Here is a 21694-nt window from a genome sequence, read left to right as displayed (position 1 = left end):
TTATAGATACGTACTGGACATTATGTTTTTCTTCTTGATCATTACCGTTATTTACCATTATCATTATATGTCCAACATTCATGCACAACTCCTTATTCAGAGAGACGCCCATTAAAGTCATTGCTTGTTTAGTGTTAGCTCGGGAGCTTTGAGCAAAGCCACACATCGTTGAATAGATTTTGAAAATTGTTTCCTGTTCAATGTTTATGTTTATAGATGACAGACAGGGAAGGGGTAATTCATGGGGCCAATCAGATTTCAGTTGGGGCCGGTGCCACCCTGACCCAGCCCCCGGACCCGCCCCTGTTCAGGGGACATCTTGTTTGACCTGAAAAACTAACCAGGGTGTTTATTCTATCATAATCAGTCCCATCAATATTTATCACTGTTTATGTGACACGATGGAAACGCTTTATCATGAGCATATAGCAGAAATAACAAAAGTGTTATTAATCCCATGAATCGAGGACAGACGTTTGACTTAATCAGATCAAGTTAGTTTAGAAGTTATTTAAACCTGAGAGGAAATAAAAACCCGGATTATTACTCATCACCTGGAAATGAAATTGCTGAACAAACAGAACAGCAAGAAAAATATGACTTCTAACAGATTTGTATTGTTTATCTTATATTAAACATATGCAGCAAATCACCTTATAAACTCTTAAGTTAATAAAAAACCTACAGCATTCAGAAAAGCTGATTTCTTCAAAGCCGATTCTCTTGTGATGGGAAATCTTTAATGAAGTCTGACCTTGTATATTTTAATGGATTATTGTCCTTAGGTTAGTTCTTTATATCTGTGAAGTAACATGTGGTATTAATCATGTCCGTTCTGATATATATTGATAAGTTCTAAGGGTAGTATAAAATGGTCTTAAATTTGTCTGTGGCAAGACAAGTGAAGCAAAACCTCAGAGACTAACAAGAGGAGAATATTCTTGGAAAGTGGACGTTCCTCTCGTTATAACCCACTTCACAGACTTAGCATCTTAAGTCCGTTTTTTACCCTCCACTGCGTGATGGGTCAAATATTCACTCTGTGGGAAATATATATATATAAAGTGTCTGATTATAAAGTTTTGAAAAAGTAGACGCAATGTGTGCAAGAGATGTCAAGTGGCATTATGCTGATTGGTGAGAACATGGTGCTTGATCCTGATCCCTGCACACAGAGCTGAGACGCTACCATGAGGAGTCAATAACACCCAACATTCCTGTTCACAGAGGTTCTGCTTGTCCACGCTCGGAGACACAACATTTTACATTCTGGGGAGATTGAGAGGTCAGAGGGTTTTGAAACTGCGATTCAGTCCCGTGTGAGGCAGAGAGATGTTTGGCAGTTGGCAGATGTGGACACTTATGAGCAGAAATGACAAGCGTAGATTACATTACCGAGCTGGAGAGATAAGTGGAGCTGATTTTGCTGCACAAAGGTCATCAATTAGTTTACGAAACCAATCTCGGTGAAAACTGTATTAGTATTTAGATTGAAAAAAGTAGAAAGAAAGCCTTTTCACTAATTCAATCAAAACCAATTATTCCTCTGGTTTGAAATTATGTATTTAAAGCTGCATTTCCAACTGGCTGCACTATATTTTTCGACATCCTTTAGTTTTTTGTTCAGCTGAACCCGATGACGACTTCTAAGGACAGAAAACCAGCGCGGCCTTCACGTCACTACCCAGAGGACAGCGGCGCGTTTTCTAAAGGGATGCTGCGACTTCAATAAAAACAATGAGAATAAAAAAATAAATGAATTCAAAAAGTCTTATCACATCTTATTTCTATCAAGGACCTTGTGGCATCTCGAAGAATTGTAAAGCATTATGAAGGACAGCTCCTGCAGTGTGGGAGCTGCCTCGCTTCATTTCACCTCAATTCACCTCATTTCACCTCATTTCACCCCGATTCTGCAAAATGTCAAACACTAACTAGTCAGGATTCACAGCAGGAAAATCTCTTCTGATCAAGATGTTGATTATACACTGAGAGACTCAAAAACATGCACCCAAAATTAAAATTCAAGGCAGAGCTTGAGAAAATTGTGTCATGAGATGTCTACTCACTACTGAACACTACAAGATGAGAATCCTTTTATCCTTGCAATGATTTGAAACCAACTGATTTTTATGTTAACAACTTAAAAGATATTACTCAAAATAAATACACATAAAATAGTTTCACACAAATTATTAAAAACATAATAAGCTTCTATTAATAGCCACTGTTTAGTATTTCCGAAGATGTAATCAACACCAGGAACCTGAGCCTTAAATATTCAGAGGAGCAATTAAATACAGGAAAACTTGTGGCTACAGAACCTGCTGTGTTGAAATCTGATGCAGCGTAATTACAGTGTAATTTGTGGAGAAGAGATCTGCAGTGTGGATATCTAATATGGATTTTTTTCTTTTCTTTGTCAGACAGTTTAAAACTAATTATGTTTTTACCAGAAATTGTTAATGATCACAGTCGTCCCAGGAAACTTTTGACGTGGGAATTTTACGATTTTCTAAATTTAAATAATCGGTCAACATCTGTCTATAATTATGAAGTTTATTTTGAAGGGGAAGCTACTTCGGCAGAAGTTTTACAAGAGAAGAAGTTATTAACATGAGAAAAACCTTTGGTAAACATTTCCTGTTGGGAATCAAAGTTAAAACGTCAAAAAACTCTGTCACAGATTCATCCAAAGGTTCGTTCATGCTGTTGCTGGAACAAACAGTTGCACAACACACGAGGTGGGAGTGGACTGCCGCTGCGTTTAAAGTCCTTTCCCCCCCGATGAGTTATACGCTGACTTCCTCCTTCGCGACGGAGAAAGAATGAAAACATGGGCTTGGGAAATGTATACATGAAGGTCAGAATCAAAGCCAGTTCATAACAACATTCCTCCACAGTGACAAACATGTCATCAGAAGGGATCATAAACCATGAAATAGGAGCATTAGCTGTATTATCCAGGAAATTGCCTTTCTGGCTTCACAAGAGGCTCAACATTACAGCCTATATAAATGGAAATGCATTTACAGCTAATTTGGACATAGACTTCTATATTTAAAGCACAAAACAAACATCGCAAACCTCCCCCACTCGCTCTGTATTCAGCCCCCGGTCCTGTGTTTGGTGAAAATAAATACAGTAAGCACTTTAAGATCTGTGTATTGGTGTTCAGGGTCTATTAATACCGGGAGTCTATTGGGTATCTGAGTCTTATCAGGCGGCCTGTAGATAAAAAACTCAGCTCAATATTCGACGAGGTTACTCACATTACAATGGACTCTTACACCACAAGGTCATTTCCAGTCCCCGTAGTCTCCTTATCTCCATACTCCTGTGTATTGCACTCAAGTGTGTGTTCCACAAACAAAGTTATTTGTGTGAGTGTGTTGTCACTGTCAACATTTAAATTATGACCGACACATTGTTTTAATGCAATCGAATTTATTTTGACGTGCCACGTAAAAAAAAAAGGCTCAGATTGCGGTTGGCTCTTCACAGAAGAAGCTACATTTTTCACGAAAATGTGAAACGCGTTACACAAACACAAAGAAATCAACATCATAATCCTACAAGTACATGATTGTAAAATTCTACATAGTTCAAATTAAACATTTTTCAAACATCGGTTTTCATCACCCATTTTGGAAAAAAACACAAAACAACGGCATGACTGGTGCGATTCGAGGAAAAAATATATATTAAGTGCTAACAATGTAGTATTTTTTTTAATAAACTATATATTTAATCTAAAGATTTTCTGACCTCAAATCACTCAAATATTGTGTGGAAATAATTATTTTACCGTATATATAGATATATAAGCTTCATTTAATTTCATTAAGAAAATCCACTGATTTATTTTCTTCAATAACAATCTTAAAATTAAGTAAATTAATATTGAATTAATTTTAATATTTTCTTGATCAATGACAGTCATTTAGAGCCATTTCTTAATAAAAAACTAAATGGCAGTCCAAATTAAATAAATTCCACCGTTAAATCCTTTCATTTGGGAAAATACATTGTAGCAGAGCATAATGACAAGAATCCAGTAAATCCATTTAACCCAGAATATAAATCATTGTCTGTGTAGGTAAAAAAGCAATTATTTCCAGATGTTTGCGTTCAAATATCAGATCTTACTAAATCACTGACTTGTACAGTTAATACATCTTATTGTGCAGAATATATTAACTATACAGTAAAAGCTAACATCAAGAATCCCATGAAAACAATAAAAGGAACAAAATACTTGTGTGTACATCTACACACATGGTCGGCCTCCTCAGTGGTCTGCAGTGTGTTCAGTGAAGATCACCATGCTGATGCGCTCTCCGTTTACCCATAACCCCCTCTGTTCTGGAGCAGACAGAGGGCTGGGGAGGCAGAACAACAGGGGGTCCAGTCAGAGAGGAACAATCTTAGTCCCAGGTGCCATTATTACCATATACCACCAAGATCTAGTGTCCAAGTTCTGGGTTCAGGGCCAACCCAGTCCAATTCCAGTTAAACCAGTCTGATCCCAGTAGGGGGCGCAGGAGCTTTTCCTGACTTTTCCAGAATATTCCTTATTTCTTCTTAAAAAGCCTTTTCAAAGAAATCTAATAAGATCTAAAACACATTTAACATTCTCAGATGTAAACTAGGCAGTTTTAAAACAAGTTAATTATCTGCGTCTGCCCATATCCAGCATAACGGGAAAGAAAAGAAAGTCACCAGCTGACTGATCGACCTCCACCCTGAGCCACTCAGTGCAATAGAATGTGTTTATTTGGCCAATTCTCAACTGGAGACAGGTTTTAACAAAAAAAAAAAAAAAAAAACGAATAAAAGAAACTAAGTAGAAAAGGAAAAACAGAATAAGAAACATAAATGAAAAAGTGAAAGAACTTTGTTGGAACACATCCGGACAGACTCATTGTTCTTCTGGCAGAGGCAGACTGGGATACGAGTCTCACGAATAGGCCAAAGCTCTGTGTGTATTATTCTGAGCTGCTACTTACACAACAAGTGACAGAAGGAAATAACAAGAAATGAATCACAGTGATTCGGTAAATCAGTCCCTGAGTCACTGTGGCCCGCGTTTCCTGAAGAAGAATCCCCAACATGATTCTTCCTGGAATTTCACAGGTCAAACACTCACAAGGTAATGTTGGTCATTTGCAATAGCTTAGTGTAGATTGCATTGTGTCATTTCGCTGTCTGAGCGTAGATTGCATTGTGTACTTGATCGTCTGAGAAGCGACTCCTGATCCTTACGGGAGGAGCAGGAGCCGAGGTCGGTGGCGAGGACGGATGAGGCGGGGGGGTCAGGTAGTCAGCAGGTGAAGGCTGAGGATGAGGAGGAGGAGTGGAGCTGTCCGCAGTGAGGAAGCACTGCTCTGAGGTGCGGTCACTGAAAGAGAGATGGAAACTTGCATGAGACCGTGTGTGTGTGATATACAGCGTTTGATATAAAGTACCTAGACACGAGTTTCTTCTGATCTGTGGCTGTTTTCCAAATTACGAGCATCTTATTTTTGAAAATCGTCAATAGTCTGGGGACGGATCTTCATTTCCTAACTTGCCCCGGCCGGCGCACAGCCCTGACCTCAATCCTCTCCGTCGCACTGACTGCGCTCCACATCGTATTGCCCGACATCTGTGGCCGACCACACTGATGTGTCTTGTGGCTGAATGGGATCAAAGATCTCCGCAGCCAGGGTCTAAATTACTGTAGAAAAACTTCCCAGCAGAGAGGAGGTTGTTATTGCAGTGCATTAATGCTCCTGGTTTTTGGTAAGATGAGTTCAAGAAGCACATGTGGGTGTAATGAGTGGCTGTGCACATTCTCCGTTTGGGATGTTTTTTCCGTTTAAAACCTATTTCTGTTACTCATTAGGCAACATTTGCTTGATGCATGTTTGTGTTTCTTCTTTATGCGTGTTATGTGCCACATTCCTGCCCTGGCTGTGATTAAATAAAGCACATTTGAACTTCAGAGAAAAAGACCAGAGAGCCAGATGAGACTCGTTCACTGTAATCGACGATAAAGAGGGTTATCGTTTAAAACTTCTGAAACTCAAGAATAAAAAATTGGATTCAAAAGGTTTCATCTCACCTTGTGTTTGTCTCGAACCCTCTAATGCTGCAATGAGAGAGAGAGCAGGCAGAGAGAGAGAGAGTCATATAAAGTTGAGGCAAAGAAACAAGTTGCTGATTAGTCATTTCTGCATGCTTAACTTTCTGTACACAGCTTCTGCTTTGTGGAACAAAAAGGAGCAAGAAACAGACAAATGACCAGGGGAAGGTATTTACCATTACTCACGGCCTAACGCCATGAAAAATGAGGACTGACTGGCTGTGCAATCCTAAATATGTCCCCCATGCAAATTCTCTTAAAGGTCGGATAAAAAAAGAGCTTGAGAAGCAAGGCAACAGGAAAATATAGTGTTATGTAAATGAGCGAGGGAGCAAGAGTGATCGAGATTATAAAGAGCGGATATAGGAAATGAAAAAGAAAAAGGGGGGGGGGGGGAGAAAAACAAGAAAATTCAAAATGACAGAGCGAAACCAAGAAGTGGACAGAAGATGAAAGGAAGAGTGGTGGAGACTCAAGTGAGAAAAGTACGGCGAGGAAAAAAGAAGGTTGGAAAGATTGAAACAAGGTCAGACAGAGAGAGAGAGAAGGGAGGGAGGGAGAGAGGGAGAGAAAGAGACGGGATAGGGGGGGGGGTTGTTTGTGTCTGGGCGTCACTTTCTCAGCAGGGGGCTGGACTAAAAGGAAATAATGGGGGACGGATGGAGGAATGGTGGGACGGCGGAGAGGGAGAGCTGGAGAGAAAAGTGCAGGTATAGAGTGAGGCTGGAAAAGAGAGGAAATGCTTAAATCTCCTCAGAAAGGAAAGGAGAGGTGGCGTGAAGCGTCTGGGAGAGAGAGGACGGGACGGGGGGGTCAGGAAACACGGATGAGGCTGCACAATCGCAGCTGTTATTAAATCGATCTACAGCCCCGAGCCCACCTCCAACAACGCCAACCTAACACAGACACACAAACACGCACCTACACACACACGTCGGAGACAACCACCACCTCTCCGCATCCCATAGCGATGGACTGAGATTAGGAGAGAGGAAATGGGACGCTCCAATCTCATCTGTAACAGTAGCAGAGACCAAGGATTTATGAAATGGAGGCTAAGCAGAGGAGCACACAGCGTTTGTCTCTATCATGTCTGTCTCGTAGCTACAGGTCCCGGCAGCAACACGTCCCCCCCCGACAGACATGAGCCACTAAATTACTCCCAGGTTTTGTACAGCTAACGACCATCGAGGGGTTAACGAAGCATTAAATAGCATGCTGCGTCTGGGCCTCTCGCTGGGCCACAGTCTGTGTGTGTGTGTGTGTGTGTGTGTGTCTGAGGGTTTGTGTGCGTGTTTGTGGGGGAAAAAATAAATCAAAGCAAACAGAAAAGATAATACTGAAACACTTCCTGCGTAATAGAGCGGCTGCTGTACTTGCATAAAATAAAACAAAAAATTTTGTCAATGACGTCAATGAGGTTAAATTTTAATAATATAAGTATTTCTGATATCAAAATGTATTTTAATGCAATTTAATCACCAAAGTTAAATAAAAGTTCTTTCAATTTCAAATTGTGTTGATAAAACAGAAACGTAGAAAGTGTCAAATCTTACTTTTTTGCACAAAATATTTTTTAATTAATAAAACTTCCAAAAACTAATATAAATATAACATTTATAAGTTCAAACGTAGATTTTTGGATGAGCAAACGATTGTTATGCTAATTTTAAAAAAAAAGCTTGTATACAAATACATCAAAGATATATTTTTTATATAAGACTTATATAAAAAATATATTTTTGAAACGCGAACCCGCTCATGAAAAATGCCTCGTGTTTACCCGGCTGTGAGTGATATGTGTGTTTTGATCCGGCTTTGATCTCATCATTTGTGCAAAAATCAGAGAACGCCCATTTGTGTCAACGTCTTAATTTTGGACGTGGCGAGCTCCACCACAAAATGGCGTCCGCGGTGGCGTGACTGTGAGAGCAGTGCCTTTTTCTGCACTGCAGTCAGAAACATGCAGCCTGTGTAACTGTACATGCACAACTATGGCTAAGTGTGTGTGAGTGTGTACGTGTGTGCGCGCGCTTGTGTGTGTGTGTGTGTGTGTGTGTATCTCCAGTCAGCAGAACGCCCCACTGCAGAGACAGACACTGTTCCACCATTCCACCTCTCCTCACACGCCGCCATTTTACACACACAGGAGCTAATGCTAACCCAGCTTGACTGCTAACCAGACGAAAAGAGAAACATTTGCAAAAAGAGAAGAACCGCAAAATAACAAAGCGAGTCGGCAAAAGCGGCGAAAGTCCAATTTATCGAGTTCTTGGTCTTAGAGAGCTCGGCTGGCCGGACTGTGTGCCTGCATGTGTGTTAAAGTATGTGTGTGATTGTGTGTGTGTGTGTGTGTGTGTGTGGGTGTGTGTGTGTGTGTGTCAGGTTCAGAGGGTACAAAGGTATTTGGGCGAGAGTGGAGGGGGTAAAGGAGGGCAGAGAGGAAAGTCAAAAAAAAAGCTGCAAGAGGAAAAAGGAGACACAAAGTGGGGAAAACGGTGAAGCTCTACAAACTTAAATGAGAGCGATGGACTTCTCACAGCGGGGGGAACGAGAGGAAAAAAACACGAGAAGAGAGATGGAGGGAAAAAGGGAATCAATTAGAGGGAGGAGAGTTGGTCCGTAATGGTTTCTCGCAGTGGGACGGCAGCAAAAGAGTGAAGACAGAGTGACAAGGAGAACAGGGGGATAAACAACAGGAGGAGTTTTGGGGAGAAGTTACAGTGGAAAAAAACAAAAAAAGAGGTAAGTGTGGAGTAAGAGGAGAAGCGAGCAGGTCAGAGACGCAATAGAGGGGCTGCAGGGGGCCGGAGACTTCACATGGCAGCACTCTGCCCATTCAGAGGCTTGTTTTCTGACGCAACGCAGGCTCAAGCACCTTTCAGCAGAGCCTGGTTCTTTGGCATGAGTCATGACAGCGTGGAGTTCAAATAAACATCACATCCTCACTCACATCGCTAAAAGAAAAACCTAACGAAAAAGAAATGAAATAGTTTCACAATACTCCAAGCGAAAGCCAGGATGGGAAGAATGAAAAACAAGGAACATCACACACACACACACACACACACACACACACACACACACACACACACACACACACACACACACACACACACACACACACACACACACACACACACACACACACACACACACACACACACACACACACACACACACACACACACACACACACACACACACACACAGGCAGATAATGTCATTAGGAGCCTCCTGTGTGACTGCAACTGTCCTGACTCCTGCCTGGTGTTTGTCGTGTTCTTGGGTTAAATTAAGGCGATAAACACACACGTTCACACACTGGAGAGGAAGCAGAGGGACCGGAGAGAGGTAGCATGACCTTCGAGCAATGACAGTGTACCTGACGGGCCCAACACTGTCACCACTCTGTCCTTCAGACCAGTGTGAAGCAGGTGTGTGTGTGTGTGTGTGTCTATGTGTGTACCCGGTGGTAATTAACAACAGGGCATCCCCAAGTGGAACTACTTTTTAGTTTGGGTAGAAAAGAAGGGAGGGAGGTGCACGTTTTGAAGTTCAGATAAGAGACGAGATACAGCTGAAGGACAAGAGACGCTGCCTTCCCCTCTCTCTCCTACACACACACACATACACACACACACACACACACACACACAGACACACACTGAATGTACAGGCACGGTGCGTCCTGCTGCCTGTCAGATAAAAGGGAACCTGAGCAGGAAGGAACCAGGGAGTATGTGAGGTGTTACCACAGGGAACAACACAACAACAGCTGTGGGGAAACTGCCACTAATGGACAGTCAGAGAGAGAGAGAGAGAGAGAGAGAGAGAGAGAGAGAGAGACCCTCCAACTCTCCTTCATCACCTCTCTCATCCATCTCAGTCGCTCTCTCCTCTCCAGCTGCGCGTATTCTCGTCCCAACGCACTCGCCGCGACAGAGATGGAGCGCCGAAGAGAGTCGGTGAATAGCTGTAAAACAGATATGGGGGAAGGTGAGGAGGGTGGGGCGGAGTCAAATGGGGGGTGGGGGGCTAGGCGGCGAGGAAGTGCATGAGACTCGCCATGGATGGTGCCTAGATTAGTTTTGCTCCAGTAGCGAAAGATCATAAAAACTGAGGAAGGGAGGTTAGAGCCGAGGAGACAGAGAGAAGGGGAGGATTAGTGCCACTTCAGGAATGACAAGAGTGGAGAGAAAGAACAGGAGGCTGGAGCGGTGGAGGCGGGGGGGTGGGTGGGTGAGGGAGGATGAGCGGGGAGGGGGGAGACAGACAGAGAGACAGACGGGGGGGAGGACGAGAAAAGGGAGAACCCCAAATTTAGTTGGGATTAGTTTTGGTGAAGGGACAGAGGATGAGAGGGAGAGAGAGAGAGAAAGGAAACAGTGGATAGAAGTCTGAGCGTCTTTGTAGGTAGAAGTCTTTTTTTAACGTAAAAGGGTGTCAGCTTTAAAGTCAAGTGTGTGTGTGTTTGCGTGTGTGTGTGTGTGTGTCTGTGTGTGTGTGTGTGTGTGTGTGTGTGTGTGTGTGTGTGTGTGTGTGTGTGTGTGTGTGTGTGTCTCAGCATACATAATCCACGCGATATCAAATATTTTGATTCATTCCGGCTCAGATACGCTGATGTGGGAATTCTGTCAGAAGGTCAAGATCACATTAGCATTTTCACACTGCACAACTATCTGTGGTATTTCTAATTAATGACAGCAGGATAATTAACATATAAAAAAAAAAGTCATCAGCCTTCACTCTGGTAATAACTGAGCAAATTACTCCTCGTCTCGCACTGCAACCGCGATGGCATTTACAAATCCACAGGAGACGGATCTGGCTTTTTTTTATACTCCAGGTTTTTAATATTTTCTTTTCCTTGACGCCAAACTGACTCACATTTAATCAAGGTGGTGGGATTGGGAGGAATTTGCTATTGATAGCTGTGGGAAAGTAGTGATTACTTGTACAAACACACACACACCTGTAGGGACACACAACTAGGGTTGCAAAATTCCGGGAATATTCAAAGTTGGAAACTTTCCATCGGAATTAACGGGAATTAACAGGAAATTTTGTGGATAATTTATACTAACTGTATTTACCTTGTCATATACAGACATAAATATAAACATTTTGTTTCGTTTGGTCTGATTTGAGCCCTGAGGAAACTTTGGGCACTTGACTTTACGCTTCTGCATCGTTGTCATTCTTAACATAGGTCTTTGCACAGTATTTGCAAATGTACACAGCCTTTCCTTCTACATTGGATGGGGTGAAATGTCTCCACACATGAGATAGTTCACGTGGCATTGTTCTGTAGAATAAGATGAGAATAAAGTTTTTTAAAAAACACTAATGCAATGCCAGAGATATAAATAGTTAGCCAAACAATTGGAATCGTCTGTAAACATATTTTACAATTGATGGATAAATGAATGGAAATAGGCTAGATGAACAGATGAACTATCCTCAATCAGCATGCTAATATATTTTCCCCAGTAATATCATCGAAACTTACCTGACTAGTCCTGCACACTACAGCAGGCCTCAATAGCCCTGCTGTAGAGTGAAGGATGCTGGGAGTTATCTGTGCATGTGATGGAAGAATGCACAGTGGAGGGTTGAAACTCAACGTGCAGCGTGTGCTGCATTCCATACATCTTTAAAATAGAGTTTTGAATTATGTTTTTATTGCTCAGCATTTAATTTGTGTCGTTTTTTTTTTTTTCGATGGAAAGTTTCCGGAAAGTTTCCGCCCCTTTGCAACCCTACACACAACCAAAGTGTGTTAGGTCAGGGTGGGACAGCACGACAAGCACCCTGCAGACAGCACTGCGATGGGAACTGGGACAGACGTCTCGGAAATCACACACACACCAACTTGAACAAATTAAACTGCCAGAGGACACACGCAAAGAACCACAGACTCATGCAGGAGGTCCGCAGACACAAGACCTGTCATAGAAATGCTCACTCACACTCACACTCACACACGCACATGCACACGCACACTAGCGACTGTACAGGGATTCCCACAGTGACTTGGCAACATTCCCAACCGGAACAGGCAGCTCACTGGACTGGAAGACTAACGTTGCTCCAGGCGGGCTCTGGATTATATCAACTCTGGGAATTTCACACAGGGAGATGGAGGGTGGGAGAATGTGGGGGACTAGGAGGTAAAAAAAAAAAGGTATAGGGGCGGCGAAGAGAGAAGTGGAAGGTTGCACTTTAAAAGGGAAGTAATACAAACAAATTCAATCTGATTAGGTTAAAAAAGCCAAAATGGAGAGATGAGTGCTGTTTTTAAAAGACTCATCCCCCCGGGTGATGTTGATGCAAAAAACATGGAGCATTAGAGCCTCGGAATTTGTGAAAAGGAGAGAAGGGTAACGTGATAAGTTGCGGTTTATGCATGATGCTGGACCGTCCTGATAGCAGAGATCTGAGCTGCTGAGAGTTTCTCGGTGCACAGAGGAGAAGCATGAAAGGAGGAGCAGATGAAAAGAGGAGTGTACTCACTGGGCTCACAACACACAGTGACACGCAACTTCATACATGGCAGAAGAGGGCCTTCATCTGTGGGTAGAGCTGGAAGGAACAAAAAAAAGAGAAAAAGGTGTAGATAAGCAACTTAAAGCCAATAAAATATACTCTAAAAGTGTTAAATAAAAGATATTTGCTGGATGGAGAGCTTCCATCAAATCTCTGGAGTCGCTTATGCTACTTTTGAAAAATTCTGATTATGAGCCCAACGGCGAGGTTGTTTTCCTGGTTTCACCACATCAATACCTCATGATATCAGGATAAAGAATGACACATCTCGCTGTGTCACGGAGACTTAACACACATCACACTTATCTACGCAGCTAAATAAAAACAATAAAACACACAATTGAGAGTGCAGCCATAAAAGCAGGCAACAGCTCCGATATCAGTTCTGATCACGGCTCACATGGGAAAACATCAACTATATTACCTGTCCGTCTAGCATTGCTTTTACAAAACAAATCTGTCTGGAAAGTGCAGTTAAAGGGGCTTAATATTTGAATAATTCACAAACAGCTGCTAACTCAACAGGGACCCGGTGCACAAGCTGAGCATATGATGGCAAACAGTCTGTCTCACTTCTGGTTATCAGTGAGATAACACACACACATACACACACACGTGCACAGAACTCATGGGTCATTGTGACTCATATGAGGTCACCATAACCTTTACCTTTGACCCCTGAGATAAAATCTTTGCATGCATGCGACAAAAACGAGACGACCTTGAACTTGACCTTTTACCACCCAAATCTTATTAGTTCATTCGTAAATTTAAGTGAATATTTGTGCAAAATATGAAAGGGTTTTCTACTGGTGTTCTTAAGATAACACTTTACGGGTTAAAACTGAATCTTGTACCAAGTTTGAAGGAATTCCCTTTGGGCATTCTTGAAATATCAGGTCCACAGGAATGGGACAGACAGACGGACAAGCCTCAGAGGCATAAAAACATTATCAATACTTTAAGGAGGAGTTTAATATATTGTATTTAGGAAACTAACACTGCAGAATAATGAAGAACTACTGTATGCAGAACAATATCACACCAGAAAGGAAATTAAAAATGGATTGAAAACACCCAGACTCTTGATCACTCCCTTATTCACTCATTCAGTTCCCACTCCCAGTATAATCGACAATTAGTAGTTAACGGTACAGTGAGCGGATAATTAAGATTTCAAACCCTCAGCTTATTAATCACTGTCATTTCCTGTCATTACTGACAGGTGTATTGTCATTGGCAGAAATGCTTTTTGTTCCATTGTGGCATTTTGAGGGCACTAGTGGATTATTAACTCAGAATTCAGACTTTCACACAGGGATTGATTCAGCAGTTTTTTTATCAGAGCTGTAAAAGTGCTGCAGGACTCAGTCCACAGGAACCACAGGAACCTGGAGCCACCGCTGCTGCACAGAGAGATGTTCACCTGCTTGACCAAAGGTTGGTGAAGCTCGACTCAGTACGCAGAAGCCTGAAGTGGAGGAGTTACCGTTGTTGGACGTTGTCGTCACCGACAATATCACTGCACTCTGATCACCTTTGTGATTCAGCATTAGCCCTTAACAAAATACTGGTGTCTTCATGAGGTTTTAGTGTGTCCTGGAAACTTGTGTTTGTTGTGTGCACCTGTAAATCTACTTTCGACAACATTGGACTAGTTATTTGCGGCATTTTAATATGCTAAAACTAAAATGTTTTGGAGCTTTGAACTCTTTGGTTCAGCAGCTGACTGTCAGAGGATGTTGAGGTGTTTCCTGTTTCTTTGGATCCAGACATGCAGATCCACTGGGCAGTAGGTCAGAGACCTGCAGACCCAGTGGCTTGTCAGTGTCACAGTCTGTGGGAGCCAGTGAGAGGAGCTGAGCCCGGCTCAGACTGAGCCAACTAATGCCATTAGTGTTTCTAATACTATTGTACTGTTCTCCCCGGCTAATGCCCTTATAGTGTCTCCAGTGCTGCAGGCCCATTCAGCTCACAGACCCCAGAGCCAGACATTTGGACCAACTTTAGGCCTTATCTTTGATGTGGACAAAACACACACAATCGCTCTGAGCCTGATGCGGCCCGACCAGGGGGGGGTGCACCCATTGTTGCTTCTCTGTGAACTGGCCTGAGCAACCACAATAGCCCAGTGTGTGTGTGTGTGTGTATGTGTACATATATACATGAGTGTGTGTTAGCGTGTGTGTGTGTGGAACCACGCTCTCATGCCCTCACAATGCTCCATTGTCCTTCAGACCGCAACAGTAATTTATGTAAAGATTCTTTCTCTCCTTTAGTCTCATCCATCCCTTTTCTCCGTCGCTTTTGTTGCTCTCCCTTTTCTTCATCCAGTGTGGATTCCACTCATCTGGTCCCTCTCATCCCTCTCTCCCCCCTCCCCTTCCTGTACTGTCAGACTGTGTCCATCTTTTGCTCTTTCTCTCCCTCTGTCACTCCTCCACGCTTCTCTACCTCTGTCTGCTTCTCTGCCTGCCTTTTTTTTTTCTTTCCCCTTCACTGTCGTCACGTATTGATCTCCATTTCTTCCTCCTACACTTTGCGGCCCCTCTGTCTCTTTGTTGTCACCCCTCCATAGTGCGCTTTCACTTGACTCTTTCATTCTCTGCCTTGTTTCATGTCCTCCCCCCTCTTGGTTGGACTGACACCAGGAGTTGTAGAAAGTGGTAAAAAGAAAATGTAAACTGATTTTACAGCCACTAAGCCATCTTCTGTCTCTCTCCCTCCCTGTGCTCCTCCACTGGGTTGAAATAAACGAGTGAAGAGCGCAGACGCTGTACTGGAGAAACAGGAGAGCATCACTAAAACTGTGCAAGAGCCTAAAAGGTTTAAGATGTGATTCAATGTGAATTTATGGAAAAATATTAAATCCATATGCTGCTGTTTGCAAGAACTCAACACTGGCTAAAGACGCTTCACCCCTTAAAAGACTGGAGCTGCCTGGTCACACGCTTTAACACCGGTGTCTTTGCACAGACTGATGAAGTGAAACATCAAATATTTACACATCTTCTCTCTTTTTGGGCCGTTTTACTCGGCTCTCAGGATATGGAGCCTGGAGCGAATGATCATTGTTTCACTAAAAAATACATTTATCACGAAAAATCTTAAAAAAACACTTTTTCAGCCGCGTTAGAATCACACAGGTCTTGTGATCATGGTTGAGTATTAAACTTCAGTGCTTTTTGAACGTGGACTGTTGTAATAAATCCATAATTTTATGAACCGATTAGGATTTGACATCAGTTAGCTGGTTTAAAAGCTTGATTTTTGTTTAATAAGCCATTAAAGTCGTTGAAGTTTTTTTTCGCCTTTTTGCCAAGTTCAACTTCAGACTACATACACAACTAGTACGTGCGCTCTGCTCTGATTGGCTGCTGTTGTCGCCATTTCGTCTCGATATTCCGCCTGCTAGAGGAAGTGCTGTGTTGACGAGCCTCTCTAATCACGTCTTTGAAGAGATCACTCATAGTGATTGGCAAGTGCAGATTGGGCTCTGATCTGGGGCTTTTGTCAGTGAGTTGCAAAAATTTGTCGGTGAGTGGAACATCTGGTAGAGGGAAACTGAAACCATTTGGGTATTTGACTGTTGGCTATTTGGGGTGTCATCTCGAGCTTTAGGAAATTGTAATTGTCAATATTGCGTCCACTTTTGTATGTTTGTCTATAAGCAAGATTACACAAAATTTACAGGACAAATTTCCACAAAACTTGGTAGAAGGATACGGTATGGAAAAGGAGCCATTACATTTTGGTGCAAAACCCCGTAGCTGGATCCAGGGATTTTTTGTTATTTTTAAAAATTCATGAATTGAAAAAAAATATCCAGTTTCTATGAAAGTGTCAAATTTGGTGCAGCTTGGTTGGATTAAAGGGAATTTGTGGGCCTTGGTGGAGGTATATATGATGTATGTATGTACACTTTACTTACAGCTGTAGTAGTAGTGGTGCCCTGGGAGAAACTCAAACCCCAGAGAGAAGGGTGTGAACCTTTGGATCTTCTCAGAGAAGCGCACGGGTCCAAATGGAGCAAAGGGGGTGTTGCACTCCCATCTCTTGATCGCCCCTTTGGTCTCCACGCAGCCCTGGAACGTTGCCTCTCCCAGCAGGTAGAGGGCCAGCGTCTCCGGCTGCCGGGGGCCCAGCGTCTCCTTGTTGGGGAAGTGGGGGCAGATGATGTCCAGGTAGTCGTTCAGATTCACCTGGATGGACAGATCTCCTGTCGTTAACCTGGAACGCAGAATGACAACGTCGTTAATATTTCACGTGGCGCTTACATCGAGTGATACGTGACTGAAGGGAAAAGCGAGTTGGTGATTAAGCACAGACAGACAGAGAAGGTAATTCCTTTGCGCCGGGAGGAATGTGGATAGTTCCAGCAGATTGATCGTTCATCAATATTACATATAACAATTACACAGGGTCATAAAGCGGAGTGCGAGTGTTAAAGGATGTTTTGGGATTTGATGCACAATGATACATGTTCATTTCATTTCCAGACTGGCAGGGGAACAGTGTTTAGAGACAGATAGAAATCCTTGTATGCTAATCAAAACATCTGAGGGGAATTCAGTGTAAAATAAAGCCGACTCGCTCCGCTTTCCCCCTCTCCCTCTACACACACACACACACACACACACACACACAGGCGTGTACGGACTGAAGCGGACGTGCGTGTGCATGCACAACCGCGTCTCCAGTCAAGGTTGACTGGCTTTAGGCATAACAACAACTCTGGACAAGACCGCATCATTAGAACAGAAGGGCTGCATAATGTATGCTCCTTTAGACTTCCTGTCAGCAACGGCATAAAGAGTTACCCATGTAAATACTAATATGGAGAAAGGGAGCATGAGAGAAGGACTCGGGGAGGCACATGTAGGACAAAGACAGAGAGGTACGTAGATGGTAAATTGATTATAGCGGCATGACGAGAAAAAGTGGGGGACAAGAAATGAGAGAAACTTGAGAGAAATGGACGGAAAAATGTGAGTGATGGAGCGAAGTGAGACGAGGCCCAGAGAAAGACAGAGGGAGACTGATGTAAAGAGAGGTGTTAAAGAAGAGAGGTAGAATAAAGAAAGTCAGGAGGAGGAGATATGCTGCATGAACAGGTGGGGAAAAAAGTATAAAAAGGAAAGTGAAGTGTTTTAATTAGCGACCCCAGAGAGTCTGAGTGAGAGACACAGGGAGGGCAACGACGGCGTGGAAGAGGAGAGGAATCCGACTTTAATTGGTCTCTTCTTCACATCGGAGCGCAGGAGAAGAAGAATGAGGGGCCGAATGTGGCTTGGGCAGAAGGTGCTGGTCTGTCAGTGGGAGTCTTTATGGAGGGGTGACAGAGCGGAGGAGAGAGGAAGAGAGTGCTGGGAACCATCGGAGGGGAACACAGGAGGGAAAAGGACCGTGGAATGGGGAGGAGGCGGCGGTGGCGGCGGTTGGCAAACGAGTCTCGAGTTAAGTAGGCGGACAGAGAGGAGACCAAAAGGATCAATGAGTGGAAGAATTGAGTGAAAAAGGAGGAGACAGAAGAGATGAAAACCGAAAATGAAAGAGTTAGACGTGACGGGAGCCGTGAGATGCTCCAGCGGAGGGTTTCAAAGATGGATGGAGCAATGAGGAGAGGGGTGGGGCTGGATGGTGCGACCAAATAATAAATAAAACTGAAACAGAAATCCATGTTAACTTAAAACCTGTGATGTTGTCTATTTCTTCAGAATGGGAAAAAAAAAGGAGTCCTGTGGTTGTAGGTGAGACCCGGGGGGGGCAGGGATCCCCGGAGCTGCTTCCTGCTCAATAGCTAGCGTGCAGAATTGGTGATCTATCAACCGGACAGAACACAATCGATCAGGGTCCCTTGCTCTGGACACACACACGTGGACACACACACACACACACACTCCTGTGATCAATATCCCCCCCCGGCGAATGTGTGTGTGGCCACGTACGATACCTCTATTACCTGTGTGCACTAATTACAGCCAAACAGAGACACTAAATTGTTGGTTAAGAGAACACAATAGCACATGATCCAGTGTGAGAATGTGTGCACACACACACACACACACACACACACACACACACACACACACACACACACACACACACACACACACACACACACACACACACACACACACACACACACACACACACACACACACACACACACACACACACACACACACACACACACACACACACACAATACAAAAGCGTGTGTAGGTGTATGTGCGTGTTTGTGCATGTGTGTAATAACAGGCGTGTGCTGTATCAACACGCTGCACCCCTGCTACGCGTGTCATTCACCTCCATCTTCTTCTTCACTTCTAAGGTCGTGTTTCCACCACCCAACCCCCCCCCAATCTGCATTCCTCCTCACTCCCTCCTTCTCCTCCTTTTCCCCACTTTCTGTGACACAAACTCATCCCCCCATCCCTTTCTTCTGACGCTGCATCCCGTCTGTGCTCTCCCTCCTATTCCTGACTCCTCCAACCCCTCTCTTTCTCCCACAAGCCTCCGACATCGGCCCGCGCCATATGCACGGCAGCAATTACAGAGACGGCGTGCCCCAGTGATGTCAAACTGTCAGCCCCCCCCTCTCCTCTTCCCCTTCTTCTTCCTCCCTTTTCCTCTCTCTGGCCCTGGTATAGGATTGGGTACACGCCCTAATTACACTCCCATCCTTGCCAGCCACCGTGCAGCCGGGTGGTGACAGCACCGGGGCATCGTGGGAGCACCGAGGAGCCGCGAGTGTCAAAGAACACAGCGCTGGTGCAGCCAGCCATCAGTGGGAGAATTCTCTGGACGCAGAGGAGAGGACTGGTTTGGTCCAGTGCCGCAAAAGCGAGGGAGAGGGCAACGACGCAGAGCAACACACACAGGCAAATTCATGTGCATTTAAGCATGTGCGGGCCTGAATACACACAAACACATGATGTTCACACACACCAGGACATGAAAGTATTTGAGGAGAATAAAACATGCTCCTCCTGCTGCCAGAGGGTGATCAGTGACACCCTTCTGAGTTCTGGTGCAAGCTCTCGGTTGATAAAGAAAAACTCTGACTGAGGAGCCGAATCAAAACCAACACGCTGGGCTCTTCAGTGGGGAACTTGAAAAGGCCAGAGTTTACCCCCTTCTATAATCACAAGGAAATCACATTCAAAATTCAAAAAAAGTGAACACAGCCGATCCCCCTCCCCATGTGTGTCCATGTAAATGTACATGCATACAGAAGACTATTAAGGTGTGTGTGCACTGTTATAATGAAATTCAGGGGCTCGACTGTGGCAGAGACCTTTGATCCTTTAATATGAGAGAATAATTAAAGGAGCAACAATCCTACAACACGGCCTCGGGAATACAGAACAGATTCTCCTACTCTCCGCATACTGAACATGCTGGGGCCCTGGACGCACACATAAACACTGGAGATAGAATATTCTACTACAATGAAAATGCTAACAACATGCTTACACCGTGCTGTGCATCCCCAATGAATTCGGAACATGTACATTGAGGGAAGAGCGGTTTCTAATATACACGTTCCTGCCTGTGATGGTATGCTAACCAGCCCACATTAAAAGGCTTCTACTTCCTCGTAGCAACGACAGGAGGCCGAACCGGCTCGGTGTAGTCTCAGTTTGTCTGTGGTCGATCACAGCATGGTGACCACTAACTCTGGTCACCATGGTGACTGGGCACAGCACGCTGTGGTCGCTCTTCCTTGGCAGGGCATAGCATGACACAGCTTCAGCCTCTATGGGCTGAAGTAACACTGCATGGGGACACGGGAGGATGTTAAGGGCTCTATAAGACGATGATTGTGTGAATTAATTTTTCTGTTTATTTCAGTTTTTTCGGCACATTGACAGATAAGAACATTTACAGAAAGTCGTTAATCTCAATGAAACAACAAACCAAAGACAAACCTCAGTACTCTGGGCTTCACGATAGTGTTTGTTTAATCAAGTCACCTCAAAAATCTGTTTATGTGAAAATAATTTGTGGTGAAGTCAAAGCGACTTCATTACATTGAAGAAATGCACAATGCTTTAAGCCCAGATTGGCATTTTTCTTAGCTACAGAGGTGATATTTACTATTTCTGAATTTAATGATAATCAGTAGCGCACATATCTCCTGAACAATTTACAAAATGCAATGTTAAACTAATTGAAAACAAAATACACTGGATCTGCCCTTTTATCCAAATGCGCACCAAAGATTTAATGGCTTCTTTCTCGGCCCATGTCCCATCCTTCCACCAAGTTTCATGGAAGTGCATAATCCGAAAAGAGTTTTTAAGCTATCCGGTTTACGGTGTTAACAAATTGTTAACGGATCATTTTATAAATAACTGGAAAATGTTGGGATTCTGCACAAAAAAAAGTTCTTTGCATAATAGTGTCAGGAAGGAACTTTAGAAAAGACTTCAAACAAACACAAAAAAACATCTCACATCAGAGCACACCGACAGATTTTTTAAAAAGTGTTTTCCAACGCTGGCTAGACAGAAAGGAAAACTGATCTGAGCAGGTGAATAAAACCAGACTTTTTAATGGGCAGCAGCGTAGAGTGAAGAATAACTGATGGGAAAGTATACGAGAGGAGTTCCTGACAGAGAGACCCTGAGGACGGGGCAGGAGGAAATAAGGAACAAGGCAGAAAACTACAGCGAGACCAGGGCATTGTTTCCTGGAGCTCGGCTGTGACCCGCTCCTGCTCCTCAGGTCAGAGGAAAACAGGAAAAGGAATCATACAACAAAAGGAAATGGACTTCAGGTACTCATTACCACAGGAACTTGCAAGGCTCAAACCCTCTCTGTTCTCCAGTTCCTCTCTATGATCTTTCTGGATGTAAAAACAGAGCAGGATCAGGGGATACAACCCCCTGCCCCCCCCTCCACCCATCCACCCGAGCCCAAACAACAGTGTTGTGTCTAACCTGGCGCTCACTCCCCCTCGGCGCGCACAAACAAGGACTTCACCCCCCCACCTCTGACCATCTGGGGCCC

General features: G+C 43.7%; 1 protein-coding gene across 1 annotated transcript in view; it reads right to left on the bottom strand.

Moving 5' to 3' along the window:
- Nucleotides 1-3433: 3433 nt before the first annotated feature.
- si:dkey-246i14.3 (ephrin A4) overlaps nucleotides 3434-21694 on the bottom strand; it is a 33436-nt gene continuing 15175 nt past the window's right edge. Inside the window, exons 2-5 of the mRNA XM_061081164.1 lie at nucleotides 16608-16906; nucleotides 12644-12712; nucleotides 6107-6133; nucleotides 3434-5401 (exon numbers count right to left, since the gene is read on the bottom strand). Coding sequence (XP_060937147.1) covers nucleotides 5316-5401; nucleotides 6107-6133; nucleotides 12644-12712; nucleotides 16608-16906 — 481 coding nt within the window. The 3' untranslated portion in view covers nucleotides 3434-5315. The remainder of the gene's footprint in view (nucleotides 5402-6106; nucleotides 6134-12643; nucleotides 12713-16607; nucleotides 16907-21694) is intronic.

This window comes from Limanda limanda, chromosome 11 (genome assembly GCF_963576545.1).
Source record: "Limanda limanda chromosome 11, fLimLim1.1, whole genome shotgun sequence".
Lineage (NCBI taxonomy): Eukaryota > Metazoa > Chordata > Actinopteri > Pleuronectiformes > Pleuronectidae > Limanda > Limanda limanda.
Note: the sequence above shows the minus strand (reverse complement) of the source record. Positions and strands in the feature narration are given on the sequence as shown.